This window comes from Chelonoidis abingdonii, chromosome 11 (assembly GCF_003597395.2).
Source record: "Chelonoidis abingdonii isolate Lonesome George chromosome 11, CheloAbing_2.0, whole genome shotgun sequence".
NCBI lineage: Eukaryota > Metazoa > Chordata > Testudines > Testudinidae > Chelonoidis > Chelonoidis abingdonii.
This window is the reverse complement of record NC_133779.1, coordinates 40059289-40080358: the sequence shown is the minus strand read 5'-3', so window position 1 is coordinate 40080358 and position 21070 is coordinate 40059289. Positions and strand designations below refer to the sequence as shown.

The window sequence follows — 21070 nt, the reverse complement described above, 5'->3', positions numbered from 1 at the left end:
GCCCTTCTGACTTAAGCATGCTGTGAAACCTCGCCCGCCACGACGTCAGGTGGAGGGTGCAGGGCTTTTTGCAGCCGCCAGGGGTTGTCCGTTCGAAGCTTTCCGGTTTGCCCCCCACGTCTGGGTGTTGACAGAGTACTGGCAATTCCACAACGCGCACCGGGGTGGCCGGCAAGAACATTCGTGCCCCCAATGCGGGAGGGAGATTGGGCTCGCAGCAATGTGCAAAGCTCTGCGTGATGATTTAAACAATTGGATGTGGCAGGTTCAGAAGGGGGGGTGCATTTAGAACACAAAGTGGAGCTGGAAGAGGAACAGCTGAAGGTCGGTTTTGAAACATAAAACAACAAACCAAGGACAGTGACCTATGAGAACTTTGGGCTTGTTATCTCATAAAAAATTATTGCAGTCTCAGCAGCAGTTTGTCAGAGCCAGGGGAGTGCAGCGACAGGTTTGGAGAGGGTGCAAGGCTCTGTTGCGCACCCTGGGTAGCTTTCCTTGATTGAGTCGGCGGGCAAACAGAACATTGCCATGGGTCGAGTTTAAACGCAGTTACAGATCGGGGGTTTTGCCCTCCGCTTGGGCAACAGGGGGTGGGTATAGGGTTAGGGCCTCGCCAAGCCCCGATGACCATCTGCCGTGCCAGTCCTCATGACAACAAGCACTGCCAATTCAAGAGTCCCCGTTCAGATCAAGACGATGTCCTGCAAGGGGCTTGTGGCGATGTGCAGGGAGCCGGTTCTCAGGGACAGGAAATCAGCCCTTTGTGGACCATACGCCTGTGCCCTGGAGGAAGGGGTGGATTATAGTACAGTCAGGACACAGCTTGAAGCCTGGGAGTGAAGAGAGGCCCCCGTTTGCTCCTCCCCGCAGCAGAAGATGCAGATTTTACAAGCCGCGAGATCTCTGGCGCTGATTCAGTTGCGGATGGTGGGCCCCGAAGCCAGACTGGGTATGGCCCAGCTCCTGGTGCGCTTCTCAGCGGGGGTCTGCTGCCCATATGGAAGGGTGACGGCAGCGTCCAGACCCCAGATCAGATTCCTGTCCTGTACTGGAGCACAAAGTCACCACCATCACTCGAATATCGTGCACAGACAGGTGCTGGGAGGAGAGGGAGAGGGCCGCACACACATTGCCTCCTGAGGTTTCTCAGCGCCCCTCAGAGCTACCCGGAGGGGCTGCGCTTGATCCTTCCATCTGGTTCCTTCCCCTGTCACCCCCTACCGCCCTGTCGTGACCAAACTAGGATGTTTAATGTTCCTCTGAATAGCTGTGTTGGTGCCTCAGTGTCCCCTTAGGCAGTTCTAGTATCTAGGGTGGGTGGATTCAAGGGTGTGTGATGGTGCAGAGCTAGGGCAGTGCACCTGAATGGGCCTTGGCACTCTGTCTTCCTTAGCAAGCTTGATGGCCTGGGCCCTCCCCTGCAAGGTGCCGAGCTGGAAGGTGTTGGAGACAGGGCGATCAGGTGACTCGCTGTTCCCGGGATAGTGGGCTGAGCAGAGAGGAGAGGCTGGAGGGAGTTGATTAGTCTGGAGCTGCCTGGACGAGGGTGAGAGTGCAAACTGGGGGTCTGGCTCACTTGACCCCTCGAATGGACCCGGCCCGAGGGGTCCCGGTTGCGCTGGTAGTCTACAAGCTCTGTTTTAGACCTGTTCCTGTTCACTTCGAATAACCTCTGTGTTAGTGGCTGGGCTGAGAGTTCACTTCTGATGCCAGAAAGTGGGGGTGCAGACCCTCTGGCTTTCCCCAGGACCCCGCCTGGGGTTGGCTCGCGATGGAGCCGGAGGAGGCAGAGGATGCTGAATGCTCCAAGGAGAGACCCAGGAGGTGAAGACGTGTGAGCTTCTTGCCCTGAACAAGTCTGCTCCAAGGGAGAGAAGGCTCCCCAAAGTCCTGACTGGCTTTGTGGGGAGCAGTTCCAGAGCATCACTCGGGGACTCTGTGACACCTACTCCAGACACTCTGATGCCAGTGACAGGAAGATCCAATCACTTGAACGGCCCAACCAGCGACAGTGCCAATGTTGGCCACCATCTTGCAGGCCAGCTGCCTCCCTGGGACGTGTGCAGCGCTGCTCCAGGCCCGTTCAGCCCAGCACGGCCAGGAGAGATGGACGATCCCATCCTCCCCCCTCGAGGCCGGCCCATTGCCATCTCAGGAACCACCCCTGGCCTGGGCTAGGCACAACCCTCAGCCCCCTGGCTGGGGAGCGTCTGGTGATCCAAATCTCTCCATGCGCCTCTCGGGTGACGACAGGAGCCCCATGCAGGTTTCCCCACTCCTAGAGACCAATCACCCAATGCTTCCCCCCACACACTTTAATTAAGCTGTGATGTAACCCCCTTCCCCACAGGCAGAACTGAATGCTCCACGAACTGTAACCTGGCCAACCTCCACAGTCACAGCTCAGTCAGGGACCCAGGAGTCCTGATGAGGCTAAAATCCCTCCAGCTGACAGGCATAAGGGCCAGATCCTGAACTCAGAGCTGCACCAATTCACACCCAGCAAAGATCCGGCCCTAATCACTGCCAGGTGGCCCGCAGGCATCCTGGTCGTCCCCTCATTACCAATCTGTCAAGATCTTTTAGGTGGGGAATCATTAAATGGGCGAGAATCCCCTCTAGTGACAGTGTCGTGAACAGGGCGTGGATGCTGTGGCCTAGTGATCAGAGCAAGAGGGAAAGGCCAGGAACAGAGCCAAGCACCAGGCACGGTGGCGGGGCTGGGAACACGGCAGGCACAGGAGCCAGGGCAGAGCTGTGGGTAGGTGAGTGCTGCCCCTAGGCATAGCAGTGAGTCTCACGAGGTATCCCAGAGGCAGAGGGCTGGCTGAACAGGCTGGTCAGCCGCCAGACCCAGGCCCTGATTCCTGATACACAGTGACAAGCACCACATGCCCCCTCCCCCCCCGGCATGCACCCTGCAATGAGAGTTGCCAACTTTCTATTTGCAGAAAACCCAACACCCTTGCCCCCAAAGACCTGGCACTTCAGCGGCGGGTGCCAGGGTGGAAGGACCCCCTGCCACGAGTCTTCAGGGCACTTCAGTCCCAGAGCAGAAGGACTCCCCACCTCTGAATTGCTGTCAAAGACCTGGCACTGCGGTGGGGGGGTCCTTCTGCCCCGAGACCCGCTGCCAAAGTGCCGCGGAAGATGGTCTGGGGGACCGGGACAACTTGCCTCACTTGCCCCCCGGGTGGCCCTGCGCAGCACAGGCAGCTCCAGCCCAGGACACGGCCAATTGAAACAACTTTCTCCAACCCCTGCTGAGGAACTACCGATTGCCCAGCCGCAACCCTGGCTGTGGCACCAGCACGAGCTGACAGACTTGACTGGAGCAGGAGGGAGCCGGACGCCCACGACTAAACGCTTTGCTGACCTGAGGCCACACAGCCGCACCTCAGAGCTAGGGGATGGGATGTTGGATAGGCTAATTTTGGCAATTATTTAGTCTTTGACTATTAGCGGTAAGTATGCCCAATGGACTGTAAAGAGATGGGATCTGAGTTACGACAGCGAATTCTTTCCTGGGTGTCTGGTTGGTGAGTCTTGCCCACATGCGCAGGGTTTAGCTGATGGCCATATTGTGGGGTCAGGAAGGAATTTTCCTCCAGGGCATATTGGCAGGGGCCCTGGAGGTTTTTCACCTTCCTCTGCAGCCTGGGGCACAGGTCACTTGCTGGAAGATTCTCTGCACCTTGAAACCTTTAAACCACGATTTGAGGACTTCAATGGCTCAGACACAGGTTTGTTGTGGGAGTGGGTGGGTGAGACTCTGTGGCCTGCATTGCAGGAGGTCAGACTAAATGATCATAATTGTCCCTTCTGACCTTAAAGTCTATGATTCTGTGAAACCCTCGCCCCCACCCTCGTCAGGGAGGGTCAGGCCTTTGCACCCCCAGGTTTGTGAGCTGATGGCTTTGCCCCCCACGTCTGGGTTGCAGAGTCCTAAGCAATTCCACAAATGCCACTTGGGGTGGGGTGGCAAGAACATTCTGCCCCAATCGGGGAGGGGAGATGAGCTCTTGCCAGAACATGTGCTGAAAATAGAACCAGATCTTCAGGTTCCTGCCAATTCTGGTTTTTGTTGGTTTGGGTTTTTTTGAACTGCAGGCTGGGGAGGGGATGGATGTGTTCTCTCAGCAGCAGATCTAACCTGTGCAGTTCCTGACTCCACCTCAGCACTATGCATGAAATTGAACGATTGATGTGGCAGGTTCAGAAGGGGGGAGGGTGCATTTTAATGCAAGGTGGAGCTGGTTTGAAACATCGGACAAAGAGGCCAGGGAGCTTGGAAACTTTGGGCTTGTTATCTCATAAAACAATTACTTGGCAAAGTCTCAGCAGCAGTTTGTCAGAGCCAGGGGGATGCAGCGGACAGGTTGAGAGAGGTGCAAGGCTCTGTTGCCGCACCCTGGTAGCTTTCTTGATTGAGCAACAGAAATTGCCGGTGGGTCGAGTTTAACAGCAATTCAGATCTCGGGTTTGCCCTCTGCTTGGGCAGATCCAGGGAGGGTCGTAGATTGGGCCTCTGCCAAGCTCCCCCTGCCCATCTGGCCGTGCCAAGTCCTACATGAACCAAGCCACAGGCCTGAATTCAAAGGCCCCCGTTCAGATCAGCCGTGTCCTGCAAGGGGCTTGGGAATGTGCAGGAGGCCGGATTCTCAGGGACAGGAAATCAGCCCTTGGTGCCATACGCCTGTGCCCTGGGAGGACTGGGGGTCGGGTGATTAGTACAGTCAGGACACAGCTGAGCTGGAGGTGAAGAGAGGCCCCCGTTTGCTCCCTCCCCCGCCAGCAGAGATGCAGTTTTACAGCCGGAGTCTCTAGCGCTGATTCAGTGCAGGATGGTGGGCCCCGAAGCCAGCTGGGTATGGCCCAGCTCCTGGTGCTTCTCAGCGGGAGTCCTGCAGCCCAATGGATGGGTGAAGCAGCGTCCAAGACCCCAGACAGATTCCTGTCCTGTCCTGGAGCACAAAAGTCCACACACATCACTGGAATATCTGCACAGACAGGTGCTGGGAGAGAGGGGACGGCCGCACACACACGCCCTCCTGAGGTTTTCTACAGCTGCCCCAGAGCTACCCGGGGGCTGAAGCTCTGATCCTTCAATCTGGTTCCTCTCCACCTCCTGCCAGCCTAGTCCCACAGGACAAACTGACTCACAAGGAGCAGGGGCGGGTGGGGAGCAGACACTGCTTCTCTCTGCTGTTTTGAGGAGCTGGAAGCACCAGCCCTCCCAGTCAATATATCCACCAACCAGACCGTTAGCAGCAAGGGACAGGGCTGGAGCTGCAGAAGCCAGAGAGCCCCTGCGGGCCTAGCTGAGAACACCCGACTTGTCCCCCTCGTACTGTCTGCTTCTGCATTGTAGCCTCAGAGCCAAATTCACCCAGGGCTCACTAGGCACGACTCCATTGATTTTACAGGGCCACAGCTGGCTACGCCAGGGCAGATCTGGCCCCCAAGCTCTGGAGCAGGGATGTGCATGACGCCCATCCCCTGCTCTTAGGGCCGGAGGTGAAACAGGGGCTGGGCCTAGGACCCCGAGCCAAGCTCCTCACGCCAGACACCCTACCCACTTCCTGCTGTGTTTGGACCTTCGGCCCCAGAGACGCAGTGTCCAGGCCAAGATCTGGGCATCGGCCAAGCCAGTGACATCCTGCCCAGGATTCGGGCACCCAGGTGGCAAATGTGCCCATTAGTCAAGGAGGCAGAAATTCCCACCTCCACCCCAGTCTGGTGGCTTTCTGGCAGTTGCCTTCTCGGAGGTAGCCGCCCCCAGGGGATCACTGCAAAGGGATCCCTACCAAGCTCAAAATGCTTATCGCAGCTACGGGGAAGGGAGGAGCTGCGGAAAAAGCTTCTGACATCCCAAGAATGGCAAATGAGCCAAACCAGTTGGGACAGGACCAGAAGCCAGTGAGCCGTTCAGCCTCTCTGTGCACTCCATGCATGTTAGCCAACAGAACCATAAGTCCTGCTGAGGCTCGTTCCTGGAAGTCCCGCCCCTTGGAGCCGGGACTTCCTGGAATAGGCATCAAGAGCAAGAAAGAGGTGACTGGTCTGGAGCATTTGGGGCACAGCAGCGAAGACCTAGATAAGTGGCATCACCCACCGATGCCCTAGCACCTACAACCTGGCATTACATCCCTCCCCGGTGCCCCCTCCCCTCGGATTCCAGGGTCCCCTCAGATGCTCTGATAGACCTGCAGTTTCTTCCCGCAACGCAGGTCCGGCTCGTGAATGGCCTGCCACATCACTAGCATCTCGTAGGGCACGAAGCGGTGCACCAGCAGCAGCTCCTTGTAGTAGCAGGGATCAAAGGACTCCAGCTTGGAGGAAGGCACCCTGACACCCACAGTCCGGATGCCCATATGGGAGGCTGGGGCCAGCCCAGCTTTCTGCAGGCACATACCCAGATAGACATCGTCTATGGGGAAAAGCTCGATGCCCAGCGACTCCTTGTAGATGGCACGGGCGGTGAAGCCGGACATGAGCACCCCGCCACCCGCGCAGTAGGGTGGGTAGGAGCTGGAGGCAGTGACCTGCTTGGGCACATAGTACTTGCTCCACTTCTCGCGGATGGGGCCCACGTTGGCGATGAGCTGGCCCACGTAGAGGTGCCCGTCGCCATCATTGGTCCCCCGCAAGCCCAGCAGGTAGTTCACCATGTTGTCTGTGTTGGCGAAGACGTCGTCGTCCCCGTTAAGGAGGAAGTGGGCGCCGGGGCAGTGGGCCTCCAGCCAGCTGTGGAACAGCACCTGCTTGAGGGTCAGGTTGAAGAAGCTGTCCAGGAACGCCCACTGCAGCACATCCCCATGCTCCGCCGCCTCCAGCCGCAGCAGCCGGTTCAGCTTCCAAGCCTCCCGTGCACCCCTCACCTCCCCGGCGAGGAAGAGCCTGCGGATACGGACCCCTTGGTACGTCCTCTCCTTCCCCCAAGTCTTGCGGATGATCTCCCGCCGCTCATAGTTCCCGGGCGACGACTTGATGGCCAGGAGGAGGAAGACCCCTGGGGAGCCGTCAGCCCCCCCACACTTGTCAGGGGCATCCAGCAGCTGGGGGAACTCCTTGCAGTGCTTGTAACGCAGGAAGTCCTGGATGTGGCCAGGCAGGTCAGCGAAGCCGGAGATATTTGTGACCGAGGAGCTCTCCTTGCACTCAGGGCCGTGCCACGGGGTTGTGGGGACGTTGGGCGGGGGGCTGGTACTGCTGACTTTCGTGGCAGCCTTCATCACATGCTTGCCCTCGTTCGTCATGAGGAGGAAGAGGAGGCCACCGATCCCCACCACAGTCAGGATGAGGACCTCAGGCTTGCAGCCCCGGCGGGACAGCATCTTCCTCTGCAAGAGAGACAGAGATGGGAGCTGAGAGCCAACACACAGCTGCACCTCCAACCATTCGCCCCATCCCTGCCCTGCTGAGGGGTGCAAGCGCCTCCTCCTCTGCAGCTCCGGCTGCCTGAGCTGGCTGCCCTGCATCTCCTGGACTCTTCTCTCCACTCCTCTCCCCTTGGTTAGAACCCTGGCCCCAAAGCTCAACTCCAAAAGCCATTTTTAGGCATCTGATTTGAAGCAGCCAGATTTTCAGGAGTGCCAAGCGACCACCATCATTGATGGAAAGGCTGGCTGCTAAAGCCAGCCTGGCATCCCCTGCAGCCTGGCATCCCCACCTGCTTCCCAGCAACAGCCCCTGACTGGTACTTCTCTGCAGCTTATTTGAGGGGTGGATGGGCAGGTTGAGAAAAGCCAACTGCATAAACACCAGTTTGGGGCATTTCCCCATTCCCACCGCCCCTGCCAATCAACTTAGGAGAGTCTCTCACAGTAAGTGCCAGGAATTAGACGTTGCTCCATTGCTGCAAGGATTTGGAAATCAGATTCCCAACACACTTTGGGAAAAATGTACTGCACACCCTGGATGTCATGACTGATGCAGTGCTGCCCACCAGGGCACCATGCAGAACGTCACAGCAACACCGGAGGCAGAAGGCAGCTCCTCCTCCCACCTAATCTAAGGGAGAAGCTCCATGAAGCAGTATAGGCCCTATGACACACAGTCTAGGCGTTCCAGTTCCACCCAATAGAAGGCAATGGTGCGCACACACACACTTCAGACTCCACCCTCCATTCATACTGTAAGCACAGATACACCCATCAGGCACTGGACATCACAGGGGATGCAAGATGTCCCTACCAGCCCGGTTACTGCTTGGCGTTGGCATGGGAACCTGGCATTCTAGCGCCCTAGGATCCTTTGCTCCCTAGACCGGATGGGGCTCTGGCAGCAGCTTGCCCCTCAGCACCCAACAGACACTTAGGGTCAGCCAGGAAGGCCAATGAGCTCAACGGAGAAAGTTGCTTGCGTCGGATCAGCCTCCTTGCATCTCCCCCACTGCAGTCGGGGGGAACCTTGCAGAAGCAAGGTGCCCCACAAGGACCGCAGCATGGTCAACGGGCTACCTGGTGGGTTGAGGCAGGCTCAGCTCCACTTAGCTCGGGTCCAGAGAAGGCCTGTCTGGGGCTCCAGTCACTTTGGGACACTAGCCCCAAAGCCAGGAATTCATTCCCTCTCCCATCCCTGCGGCTGAGAAAACCCGTGACGCTGCTGCTTCTCCCACAGGGACGCCACTCATCACAGTCACTGTCAGCATAGGAGGATTTGTGAGCCTACCCAGAGCAAAACTGGCTTTACCTGCCTGTTTCTGACTGAAAATGAGGAGGAGGAAGCGGGATCAAAGAGTTTCATTTCTCCTGCACCCAGCAGAGGCCTGGTACTGCTTGGAGGGATGACCAGGGCATGCAGGGGAGAGCTCTCCCCGGATTTAAAAACAAAACACAACTGATCAGTGGCAGCAGTGACAGTCCAGGCTCTTCTCTGTTTTGTTTAAGGTTTAAAAGGCTGCAGCAAATGCCAACCGCAGCCAAGGCTTTTTGGGAGGCTGCTTTGGTCAAAGCAGCTCCTGGTGTGTCCCTCATCAGCCTGGACCAGAGCCTGGCTTGCGCTGCATTGAAAGATTTTAAATTGGCACCGTCGGCCACCTTTCATGTGTGTGGTTATGTGCTTTGTGCATTGTTCCCCAAACACTCCCTGCCCCCCATGTAGATCTTTTCCTTTCTGAATCAGCTTCCTCCTTCCCCACCATCAGACGCCCGATCACAGCCACTATGCTCACCACACCCTAACGGTCTCACATGGGAGGGTCGGCTGTAGGTGTCTCACCTCCCCCCACCGCCAGCAGCAGCCTCATCCTCCATGGCCCAGTAACCCCTGCACCCACCCCCTTCCTGGGGTCTCACTCCTCGAGGGAGCCCCTCTGCTGTCCCTCCCTCACCTTACCCCTTGGGCGACAGGTCCGCCCACTTCCCAGCTGGCCCTGGAACGGAGAGGAGCTGCCCCGGTTTTGCCAGGTGAGGACCCGGCCCGCTGCGCTGGCAGAGCAGGATCTTGGTGCCGGCCCTGCCCGCGATGTGTGCGGCTTCTACTTGCCCGATCTCTGTGCTTGCAGCTGGACGGGCACCCGCCAAAAACCCTGCCCGCAAATGACATCTCTAGGCTGTCAAGAGAGTACAAACACCAGGCAGGCCAGTCTAAAACCAGCCCGGCCAGTCCAAAACCGGCTGGGTAGCTACCCTATCTCATGGACATGCTAAACACTGGTCAGGCCACAGGCAAGGTGCCTGCCCCCCTCCCCTGCTCCATGGCCTATGCGCACACACAGATACTAGCACACTAGCCTCAGGCCACCTTCTGTGCACCCAAGCCTACTGACACAGAAGGTGGCCTTTACTAAGAGGCTGAATGAGGTGCTGAGGGGTTCGCTCAGTGGGTAGGTTGCTGCAGCGCTCCAGGGCTTTGCCATCACTACAGAAAAGTGCATTTTTTAACTAGGAGATAAATTGACTCACTCGACCACATCGATCACATCACTGCAAAGCCACAATGGAAACAGGGCATTTGCAAGGGGAGCGAGGGCGCAGGGAGCTGGCCTCATGCTCCCAAGCTGCACGCACCATATGGACCCTGTCTCCAGCAGCATTTCACAGGGACAGAGCTACCCGTGCTTGCTCTCTCACAGAGAACTTTGGGGTCAGCAGAGACAAAGCCTGCGCTTTAATTCCCCCCCCCCGGGTAAAACCGGGTAATCGTCCTTCCTTGGTCTGCCTGGTCTCCTTGGACTGCAGGCTCTGCCTTGGGTCCCCGCACCATGGTGCAGCATGCACCTATTTATAGAGCAGTCCCTAGCAGAGCCCCAGATAGAGCTCTGGAATGCACACACCGCCTCAAAGAAACACTAGAGACAACGCTGCCTAGTGGGGGAAGCAGCAGGCTGGGAGCCTAGCGTTCTAATCCCATTTCACCGGGCAGCCCAGGGCCGGTGCAACCATTCAGGCGAACTAGGCGGTTGCCTAGGGTGCCAAGATTTGGGGGCGCCAAAAAGTGGCGCCCCCCAAAAATTTTTTAAATGGTTGCAGCCGCTGCTGCTGGAGGGGCTGAGCTGCTGGCAGCCAAGGTTCCCCCCGGTCAGGGCGCCCCTGAGGTCAGTGCGCCGCCGCCGGGCAGCCCAGGGCACCCCCCGCCGGGGTCAGGAGCCGCCCGCGATCCGGCAGCCCAGGGCGCCGCCCCCCCAGGGGTCAGGGAGCCGCGAGACCCGCGCGCGGGTCGGCGAAATGTCCCGGCGCCTAGGGTGCCAGAAACCCTAGCGCCGGTCCTGGCGCAGCCTCAGCAAAAACACACACAAAACCCCACTCGCTCTGGGCCTCAGCCTGCTTGGTAACGCACCCCGGCTTCCCGGGAGTTCGCAAGGTGTAGTCCATGTTTGTGGAGCTTGCTAACACCCAGCAACGTGGCCCTGAATAGCAGATTGTGGACATTGGCAGATCGTCTAAAGAAAACCAGCAATCAGATCTGCAGTAAACTCCCTTGCTGCTGTATTTGCCATCTGTGGATCTCACTGCAGGTTACAGACTTAGCAAATTAACCCTCTCAATGCCACCCCCCAGGAAGGAGCCACTTTTAGCCCCATGCTACAGCCATGGGAAAAGATTTGCCCACAGGTCACAGTCAGTAGCGGGAACAGAACCCAGGAGTCCTGGCCACTGGCCTCCCACCAGACTTCACACTTCATCTCAGAAGTAAAACCAAGTGAACTGATCTGTCAGTTGGGGGGAAGGGACAAACTGAAAAAGAAAGAACTGGGTCAGTTTGAACCGAAGCTGAATTTGGCTGTTTTTTCCCCTCACCAAATATTTGTTTGTTTTAAGTCAAATGAAACATTTTGCTTGTTACAAAATAATTCATTGGCGGGGGAGGGTTCCCTTTTTTTTTTTGTTTCAGTTTGTGACTGTTCTAAATGACACACCGTCGCCACAGAAAAAGTTGAAAGGTTTCGTTTCAAAATGGATGAAACAGTTTTGACGTCTTTAGGAATTTTTTTTTAGCTGAAACTATTCGCTGAAGTCAACCCAAATTTGCAAATAGTTTTAGTGCTCGGGCGGAGTGGAGGGTGGAAAAATGTATTTTTGGTGAATTTAATTGTTTGTTGAAAAAAAAGTTTCTCCCAGCTTGCCCCAGAAGTTCCAAATAGTCTAGGGAAACGGTAAAAATATTTGGGTGTTTCCTCCCCATATCCCTCAACATTTTCTCATTCCTCTTCTCCCCCCAACAAAAAAAAAATTTAGAAATTAAAAAAAATCAGTTTTCAAAAAACACGATTTTGTATATTCTTGGGTTATTTTTAAACACTAAAAGAAAATCCCCAAATTAAAACAGTTTTAGCAACAATTTTCATCTTTTCAACGCACAAAAGTAAAAAGGAAAATCTCCTCCCCTCAAGGGGTTTTTCTTTCTCATTTTCATGGCCACACCATGGGGGTGTCCCGGCCCAGCTGCTCCCCGGCACACAGACTGCCGCTCAGTCCCAGCTCCCGGGCCTCTGCCTGCCCATGGGAGCCGCTTCTCGCTAACCTCCCAGCATGGCCAGGGGGCTACTTTGGGCCAGGCATTATGCAGACACAGGCACCACCTGCCCAGGTCGCTCTCAGGGGGAAGCCGAGCTGATCCTGGCATCCTCGGGTGGCTCTCCTAAGTGTTGGCAGCCCCCATGGCTTCCTGGCAGTGCTCGGTCTTGTCCTCTCTCCCCTTGAGCTCTGGCTAGTGGCAGGGCTGCAGGCCCAGGGGCAACCCCCAGGGGGCAGCATGGTCAGGTCCCCAGGTGCAGCGCACCTACACATGGCGCCCTAGGACAATGGCTGCTCCTGTTCCAAGGCCTTGTATGCCCCAGCGCTTATCTCCTCGGCCTCCGGGACGCCGATAAGGCGCCTGCGTTGCCAGTCCCCACCGGGCCAAGGAGGCAGGTTCCTTGAGGCGGCTCCCACACAGATGTCACTTTTCCCCCAGTCTGCTTCTAGTGGGACGAAGGGTTTCACTGGGATCTACAGTCTGCTTCGGCCACACTGCAGCATGGGAGCAGGCTGCCCAGCCCAGGGAGACGGGGGAGGCACCTGACCAGGTCCCCTTGGGGCAGGTTTGTGGGCAGCCTGGTCCTCTGCCCACACTACTCTGCCATTGTTAGCAGCCTCTCCAGGCATTCCCTGGCTGTACCCATGGGGCACAAGGGTCCCACGTCTCAACGTGCCATGTTGAATAGCAGGTGGGTTAGAGCCACCCCTCAGGCTCTCTGTGGTTTGCAATGGCATCACCTTACCCTAGTGTTCCACACTAGCTCACTTTCCCGTCACGCTGCCACGTGCGTCACCCCCATTCGGCCCAGCCCCCCCTTCTGCCTGTAAGAGGATTTCAGGGGCAGTTCTGATCAGGGAAAAGGGGATTCTCTGGCGTCATCCTGAAAGGAGCAGAACGACTCAGAAACATGGACGCCGTCTCGTTTGGGGGTCTGCATTCATCCCTGCGGCTGCCACTGGCTGCTTCCTGGGAGCCTAGGTCTGGGTCCCTCAAACCTCCCATTCCTGCCCCCGCTGCCCCCGTTGGACAACAGCCCCTGGGATAGGGTGTGGCGGCGTTTGGTTTTTCACATGCTGACTGAGAAGAGCGATGTTCATTTTTAAGCTTTTTTTAAATCATCAATTGAAATTTTCACATTTGTGAGAATGTCCCGGCAGCTCGGACAATTATTTAATGTTGAGAATCAATAAGTTCCAGCTTCGTAGCCATTCACACACACATTGTCACCGTCACATGTCAAGATAGCCAAAGGGAACCGCCCTAACGCCCCCCCACCTTCTCCAGCAGCACTGCTCTGAAGCAGAACTTCAGTCATCATCTGTGGAAATGTTTCACTGGATTGTGTGAAATCGACATGGCCTCAGGAAGGCACTCCTGTGTCTCTAAAACACAAAATGGTTCTAGCCTGCATGGTTCCCATAGAAGCTCCAAACACAAACACAACCTGTGGAACAAGGCCTGCAGAGAGTCTGAGACAATCGCTCAGAGAGCTGGAGCCACCCTGAGCGTAACTGACACGGTGACAGCTGCCTGAATCTGCCAAGAGCCGGAGACAATTGCTCCAAGGGGGGGCAGCTGCCCCATACCTCTCAAAGAGCCATTAACTCCAAAACCAACTGCTCTGAGAGTATTCTCTCCCCCACCCATGGCTAATCCTGGGAGAAGGGTATTCACACACACACACACCCCTTCAATCACTGTCACTCAAAGTGGGGAGCAGGACTGTGGCACAGGGAGAGGCCGATAGTACAGGAGCAGAGCTATGGGGGAGCCCTCGGGCTGCAGCATCCCTAGGGGCTTGTCTTTGCCTCTCCACGCACTGCCCCACTTACCGTAATAAGCCGCGTTCCTCACCAGGGGGTAGAGACGCATGCCAGCTCGGAGGGTGCCAACTCTGACGGGCTGAGTCACCCAGCCGCCGAAAGCAACATCTCAACACGGGAGAGACGGCGCCAGCTGCTTCAGTCAAAAAGCTGCACTTCAGGGGCGTGCTGAGCAGTGGAAAGGGGCCACCTCCCCTCCGTAGCTATGGCGATGCCAGCCTGGCAAATCCCCCTGCGTCACTCGAGTCTCCGTGACTCGCTGGCAGCAACTGGAGCCCTGCTAGGTGTATTTATTCTCCAGAGGTATGCTGCACACCAGGCCTGGGGCTCGGCTAATTGGACAGAGCTGCAAGCAAGAATCTCCCAGGATGTTTGCTTAACACCAGTTAAACTTTCCTTCAGCAAGCTGGCCCTGTGACAGGCAGATCCGGGCTGTTACTTCAAATGGGACCTTCCTAAGGCCAAGGAGTGCCAAGCGCCTCTTGCAATGCGTCACGTACGCCCTGCCAGCTGCCACGTGCCCACAGAGGAGCCTACGTCCCTGGCAGAACCTCAGCCCTTGTGCAGGATTGGGCCCTAAGCAGCTTGCGCCGCCCCTGCTCTGGGCTGCAGGGATGCTGCGGGCCTCAGGCCCGTTTGCACCAACCTAGCTGGTCCCAGCTCATGGCTAGCAACTCCCCCCCTACACCCCCAGCACGAACCACAAAACCCTTCACACCTGTCCCGGTCGGGGATGGCTCAGCCTCAGGGACGTCCTGGGCAGATGGAAGCCAGCAGCGAGGTCTGGTGTGAGGGGTCAGGCAGCAGAAGTGGCAAGATCGAGGGAGACTCTGAAGTGGGTGGAAGCAAGGAAAACGCCCATTGACAAAATCCCCCTTCGTAACCCAGCGCCTTGGCATGCCTGCACTCCCCCCCTCAGCAGCCACCGCCACCCACTGGAGCAGCAAGATGCAGAGCAGAAAACATGCTCATTTGAAGACTAGAGCTGCACCGGGCAGAGGTCTCGCCCAGCACGCAATGCAGCCACCTCTTGGGTGGGTAACAGCGAGCCACTCCCGAGCAAAACAGAGCCCCGCATCCAACCCAGACCGCCGGGGCGTGGAATGGAAGAGCCGAGTGGGCCTCAGCCAGTGGACAGCCCTGCTCTTTGCAGCAAGGGGCTGTGGAGGAGTTGAGTTAATCCCTGGGTTTTAAATGTCAGCCAACAGCCTGCTTACACCTGGACACCGCAGAAGGGAGACGGCACCTTCCTGTGAGGGCTCCTGTCCCCACACTTAGCCCGCCTCACCCTGCTTAGCGTCAGGGAGCGGCTGGCTCAGCAGATAATCCTCTGCTGACTCCAGAGTCTCATGGGACATGGGAATTCCCCCTCCCTCCAATCCAAGGCCCAGTTCGCCCGGAAGCCACTGTCCCTCTGCAAGGCAGCACTGGACTGAGAGAGCCCCCACCCCAAACCCAATTCTTTGGCTTAGCCCTTAGCTCCCTGGAACACAGAGAATCTGCCCTGCACCCCCTGGCAGCGCAAAGGACAGGAATTGCCCCGCGATGCCCCCACCCCCGGATCAGCACTCCAGACAGCCAGCTCTGCAGCAGCACCAAGCTGAGCTGGCCTGGCCTGGCCTGGAAGCCAAAGGCTGTTGATCACCGTCCCAGCAGGCGGTTTTGCAGTCACTGAATAGGGGCCGGTGTCGTGCCAGCCTGTTGACACCGGGCCCAGCCCCCAGGATGTGGGCCGGGCATCGGGGACAGCTGGGAGTCTGCCAGCCTCTTGCTCATCCCCATCACTGGTGCAGCTAATTCCTGGGTCCCCACCTGTCTGGGTGAGCTGGGGGTCCAACAGGCCCAGGTCTCCCTAGGAGTCGCTCCTGCTTCCCTGGCTGAGCCCCCAGAACGAAGTCAGGATCTACCCCAGGGGCTGCCCCTGCCTGGGAGGCTGGTACAGGGCAGCTGGGTTCTGCCCCCCTGGATCCCTTAAAGCCCTTAGCTCTTTAACCCTTTAATACCCAGCCTTGGGGTCAACGGGATGTCCCCATCTCCTGTCTTCCAGGCTGTCCAAGGCTCTAGCCCCGCTCCTGGGGCCTGTCTACACTACACCTTTACCAGGCTCTGGAGCAGGCCTGAGCGACTTGCCCAAAGCCCACGCTAGCTGCTAGCTCCTGGCCTGGGGCTCAGAGCGCACCTCAGCCTCCCGATAGGCCGAGGAAGGGGCCTCTCTCATCCTACAGCCTGGTGGTTCCTGCGCTGGGGGAATCGTGCGACCTTGGTGATGGGAAAGACAAAATAAAAAAAGATAGAGGAGCAACAGCTGCGGGGGGGGAGGAGGTGTCACCCAGAGACATGTGAGTGGCATGGAATGGGCACCCGCCTGGTCAGTGCAGATTACACTTCGCTCCAGGCACATGAGGAAGCAGAGACAAAACCGAAACTGCTGCTGGCGCTATCTCAGAAACCAGCTGGGAGTTCAGGAAGCCCTCGAGGCAGGGCCTGGCCCAGGGCTGCAGCAACGAGCTAATGCCAGTTAGCAAAAACCACAGGAAATACGCTCTGGGGCTGGGAGGAGAGATTCCAGGGTTGGGGAGTTCAGACTCCAGGGAACCAAGGGGATGGATCCCCAGCCAGCCGCGCAGCCGAACTCCACCAAGTCTGACCCGGCCCCATGGAACAAGTAGATATGGGGCGTGGGCGAGCTCGGGGAGTTTCTTCCACCTGCCCGCTCACTGGCTTTGTGGATCTGGGACCTCTCTCCTAGCTGGGGGAAGGAGACACCCTCCGGGCCTGGGCTGTGATGGCTCTGCATTGAAAACAGCAAGCGCGGAGCCATTTGTCATAGGGTGAAAATCTGCAGCCCAGAGGAGACTTTCTGAACCTTCAGCTGGTTTTATTTCAGCCTCCCAGCCAATCATGGTACGCGTTCCTCTCAGCAAGGAGGGAAGGCAGGGAACCAGCCCTGAATAGATCGAAGGCAGGGGGGAATATACTCCCTGCCTCCGAGGTATCTGCTCGCCTCGCCGTCTGTGATGTCTTTCTGCTCCCAACGCCCATTACAGAGGGGGAACCACAGCACAGGGCAGCCTGGAGCAGATCAGATCCCCAGGGCACTGCACTAACCACTGCACCATCCTGCTTCCCTTGCAGCCTGGACTCAGCTCCCTCGGCCTGGGAGCAGCTGTGTGGGGAAGACGCCTGTGCTGGTGGTGGTGGCGGCGGGGGGGCCTGGCTCCTGTCCCCTAACCCAGCAGATGGGGCCAGATTTCCAAAACGCTGCAGCCCCTACTATCCAACTGGGATTTTCAAAGCTCCCATTCAGGCCCCTTAGCAGCCAGACTCCAGAAATCCCCCGTGGTGGGCACATTGCTCGGCATGATCTCTGGTGCCACCAGGCCAGGTCTCTCCAGCCACCAACACAAGTTCCTTCCCAGCACGAAAGAGAGGGTCTCCTTCACCCCACCACACCAAGGGCGTAGTTCACCTGGAGGGGACACTGCTACGTCGCGGGCCTCTTTGGGGCCAGTACAGCCTGGGTCCCTTCTGCCCCCAGACGCTCCCCGCGTCCCGGCTCTGTTTTAGCTGCTCGTCAGAAACAGGAGCTGGGTCATTTGTTCCACGTAAGGAAGGAGCCTCCCCCGCCTCAGGCAGGAAAACCCGGTGGCCTGTTACTGCCTGGAGCATGAAGCCAGGAAAAAGGCATTTATCTGGAAACGGAAGAGGGCAGCTGCCTGGAACAATAGCAAGGAAACCCTCCTAGTCCCTCCAGTGCTCCCCCTGCCCCCCATCTTCCTGTGTAGCCCACTCTGCTTCTGCAAGGCCCCCCCCAGAGCCACAGAGCAACGCACGGCCCCCCATCTCCAGCTACAGCAGCTGAGCCCAGAGTAGCTACTCACTGCAGAGTGAGGATTTCAACACCGCAGTTTGACTCAGGATCTGCCTGCTGTGGGCACGGAGCAGCCCTCTCACCTGCCGGCTGCCTTCAGCAGGTGACTGGGACCTGGCCACTGCAGGCTAATGAGGCAATCAAGGTGCTTGCCCCCTCCCACTCAGGAGGAGTTCAGCTGGCGACTGTGCAGCAGCTGCTCCAGCCAGCTCCTCAGGAAGGGACTGGGGCAGAAGCCGCTGGCAAAGTGCCGCCGAGATGTGCCTCACCCATGCGTGCCACCAGGCAGATCCCTGGTTGGAGCTAACCATAGGTCCTCAGAGCAAAGAGTGGTCAAACAGGAGGTTCAGCCCTGTGAGGCAGTGTGGGCCACTGGGCAGGGCAGGGCACCGGGGTGGTACTCCGAGTGGGGCTTTCTTCCTGCTTCTGCTCCGTGACCACTTCCCCTTGCAGTGCCTCAGTTTCCCCTCCCACCCTTTGGCTGACTGGCCTCCTTAGATTGTAAGCTTTTGGGGACAGGGACTCAGCATGTATTTGTGCAGTGCCTGGCACCACCCTGCTCCCTTCTGAGGCCTCTAGGTGCTGAGGAAATTCCTCTACATTAGAAGAATCTGGCTTTTCACAGGCAAACACCGAAGCAAATGCCATCGCTCTAGAGCGAGCTGACGCTGCCAAGGGCGGGAGCAGCCCAGGTGACAAGGGCAAAGAGTTTGCAAAACAGGCTTGATCCTGCTGGCACATACCTTGCAGAGGGCAGACAACAACATCCAGCTGACACGCAAACCACAGCACTGGGGCAAGAAGCAGGAAATGCTACCGCAGGGCCAAGAGGAGCCTCTCCATTAGCTGGCAGCAGTAGTATGACTTTTATCCTTGAGGGTGACACAGAAACACCCCCCTTAGGCTATAGCAGTGGAGCTCACTTACTATTTTGTTGCCAACACAATCAATAGAAAAAACACCCTATGAGTGTCACTCCCTCCATTCACAAATTAACCCCCAGAGGAGCCATTCAGTAGGACGGCTGGGGCTGCCCCGCCCCCATGGCTCCTCCCCAGTGCTTCACTGGTTCTTCAGCACCTGCTCCCAATGACAAGAGACCTCCCCCCGCCTGGGGAGCTTGTTCCCATGCCCTTGTGCTGTTCCTGCTCCCGGTGATTGGTGATGGCTGGGGGAGGAAAACATGCCCCTGCCTCCCTGGAGCAGAAACGCTTGGAGATCTCCCTGGCTTACTACCATGCCCTAGTGCCAGGAACAGGTGGCGTGTGGGTCGGGAGCAGGCTGGGAAGTCTGTGCCCTGGAGGGCCCAGCTCCAGCCGGACCCAGCCCAGGTGGGGCGGGACTGACTGGTGCTGGGTGTAAGAGAAGCCCTTGGCCCTGCAATGAAACAGGGCTGGCCTTGGGCCGCATGGGACCAGGCCACCCCACAAGCCCTGGGCTGTGCCAGGAGGCCAGGGGACACAACCTGAGCCTACTTCCATGGCTGGCTCTGTTGTCCCAGCCCTAGGGCGGACGACACCTGCCTTCCTGCTTACCCAGCCTGGGGCGGCCTGGCCCACGCAGGGCAGCTGAGTCGTGGGGGTGGGGGCAGTGTGACCTGAGGGGTTGTTTATTGCAAGCCAGGCTGGCTCCCCTCCTCTCCGCCTGGGGCCCGGCTCAGCCAGCTGGCTGGGCTGGGTCAGGAGGTGCAAACCCAGCTGCTGACTCAGCATCCCCTGCAGGAGCCGCTGCCCACTGGGAACATCCCCCCTGGGCTGGGGCGGCTCCAGAGCATAACACCAGCTCCGAGCTCGGGGCCGGTTTGCACTCGGATCCCAGCGCCAGGGCCCCTCACCACCCTTGGGCACTTCCCCCAGTGACTCCCTGCCCCACCGGCCAGGGATGGGTACCATCACGGAGGGGTCCAGTTGCTCCGCAGCGTTGGTTCCTCTCCCCATGCAGCAGCTGGCAAAGCCAGGGCACTGGGCCACCCCTCTCAGCCCCCCAGGACTCCTCCCACAGCTCCCACCTGCTGCCCTGGCTGCTCAAAGAAAGCCCCAGGAGTTTCTTTTTACAACAACTGAACATGGCTGCTTTGATTCTTGGGGGGGCAGCCAAGGCTGGAAACCCCCCTTGAGCTGCCGAACGCTGGACCCCTGACTGCCCTGATCCCCTCTGCCTCCCCCCACACCATAGAATTTTCTGTAAATGCCAAGGCAGGACAGGCACATGGTGGGGAGGGGGGGAGGCTGAGGGATCAGGCCCTGCCCCAGCTCCCCTATGGGAGGAGATGAACACACACACGTTCCCCCCTCCCCTGGCTTGGCATGCCTACCTGCACCTCCACTCAGCAGCAGCAGGACAGGCGCTTTCACAAACTCAGGAAATGATCTAGGGCTTGTGGGGCGGCTGGAGAGGCAGGGGTGGGTCGGTTGGTCACATGAGCCTGGGGTGAGGGTGGCAGCTTTCTCTGCAGCTGGAGGCGTAATCAGGCTCTGCCCTTCAACCCGCTCCCCAGCGGAGTTGGGAGGTATGGCCCTAACCCCTGTTCATGTAACCTGGGTCAATGCCCACCCAGGGCTGGCAGCTTGTTCTGGGGAGTGGAGAAGGTGCCAGTGAAGCTGTTGTGGGGATTGACACCAAACGGGCAATGGCCTTTGTCCAGAATGGAGGTGGCCCCAAAGCTGCCTGGTAGCGGCACCAACACACTCCACCAGCTGGCCCAAGCAGGATATGTCCCAATCGCCTTCGACTGCACCCATGTCGCTTAGCCCAACACAAGCCCTTGTGGTGCCCTCCCGCCAGCTTGCGCTGACCCCCGGGCAGCCGTGGGGTGCCCTGCTCCTGGGCCCACTGCTGTGCCGAACGTGTAAACTGACCCAATGGCAGCCAACGCCCTGGGCCGTTCCAGGCTTGTGCCCTAGCCTACAGCGGCTCTGCCAGGCAGCCCCAGCTGCCCACGGCATGGAGGGCACTGGTGGGATTCAGTACGGATGGCCAGGAGAAGGGCAGGACATTTAACCCAGCAGTGACTGCCGGAGGCACCTGGCAGCACTCGGCCCAGTTGGCTGCAGCGGCGGAGGTGGATGCAATGGTGCAGGCACTGCCTGGGGACCTGCTCTGCCCCCGCCCCCTGGGGCATGTGGGACGGCTGCTGTGCACCGAAAGCTCAGTGTAGCGGGAGCCCATCACTTCATTGCTCGACTGCCTCTGGGCCAGGCCCAGCTGGGAATTCTCCCTCGCCTCTGAGTGGCTTCACCCAGTCAGGCCCTGGCTTAACGCCCCTGTGCATGGCACTCACAGGCTTCGAGGCTGGGGGTGGGGGCATTGTTTCCCCTGCCACCACCCTGGTCACAGCACGTCTTGTGGGACAGACCAATCTTGTCCCCCCAGCCATCCCTAGCCTTCCCACCCTGCCCCCACAGGCACC

The 21070-nt window shown here is 58.3% G+C and overlaps 1 protein-coding gene across 3 annotated transcripts; it reads right to left on the bottom strand.

The window, feature by feature from the left end:
• Positions 1 to 4287: 4287 nt before the first annotated feature.
• B3GNT3 (UDP-GlcNAc:betaGal beta-1,3-N-acetylglucosaminyltransferase 3) lies at positions 4288 to 20025 on the bottom strand. 3 transcript variants are annotated; one of them, XM_032794864.2, is made up of 3 exons: positions 19976 to 20025; positions 18405 to 18533; positions 4288 to 7346 (listed from the first exon to the last, which is right to left on the bottom strand). In XM_032794864.2, the coding sequence occupies exons 2-3, from the start codon at positions 18426 to 18428 to the stop codon at positions 6192 to 6194; spliced, it is 1179 nt and encodes a 392-aa protein (XP_032650755.1). In that variant the 5' UTR covers positions 18429 to 18533; positions 19976 to 20025; the 3' UTR covers positions 4288 to 6191. The 3 variants fall into 3 exon arrangements, with proteins under 3 accessions (XP_032650755.1, XP_032650912.1, XP_032650982.1); XM_032795021.2 differs by lacking the exons at positions 18405 to 18533; positions 19976 to 20025 and adding an exon at positions 13800 to 14620; XM_032795091.2 differs by lacking the exons at positions 18405 to 18533; positions 19976 to 20025 and adding an exon at positions 13243 to 13314 and having other exon boundaries at positions 6113 to 7346.
• Positions 20026 to 21070: the final 1045 nt, after the last annotated feature.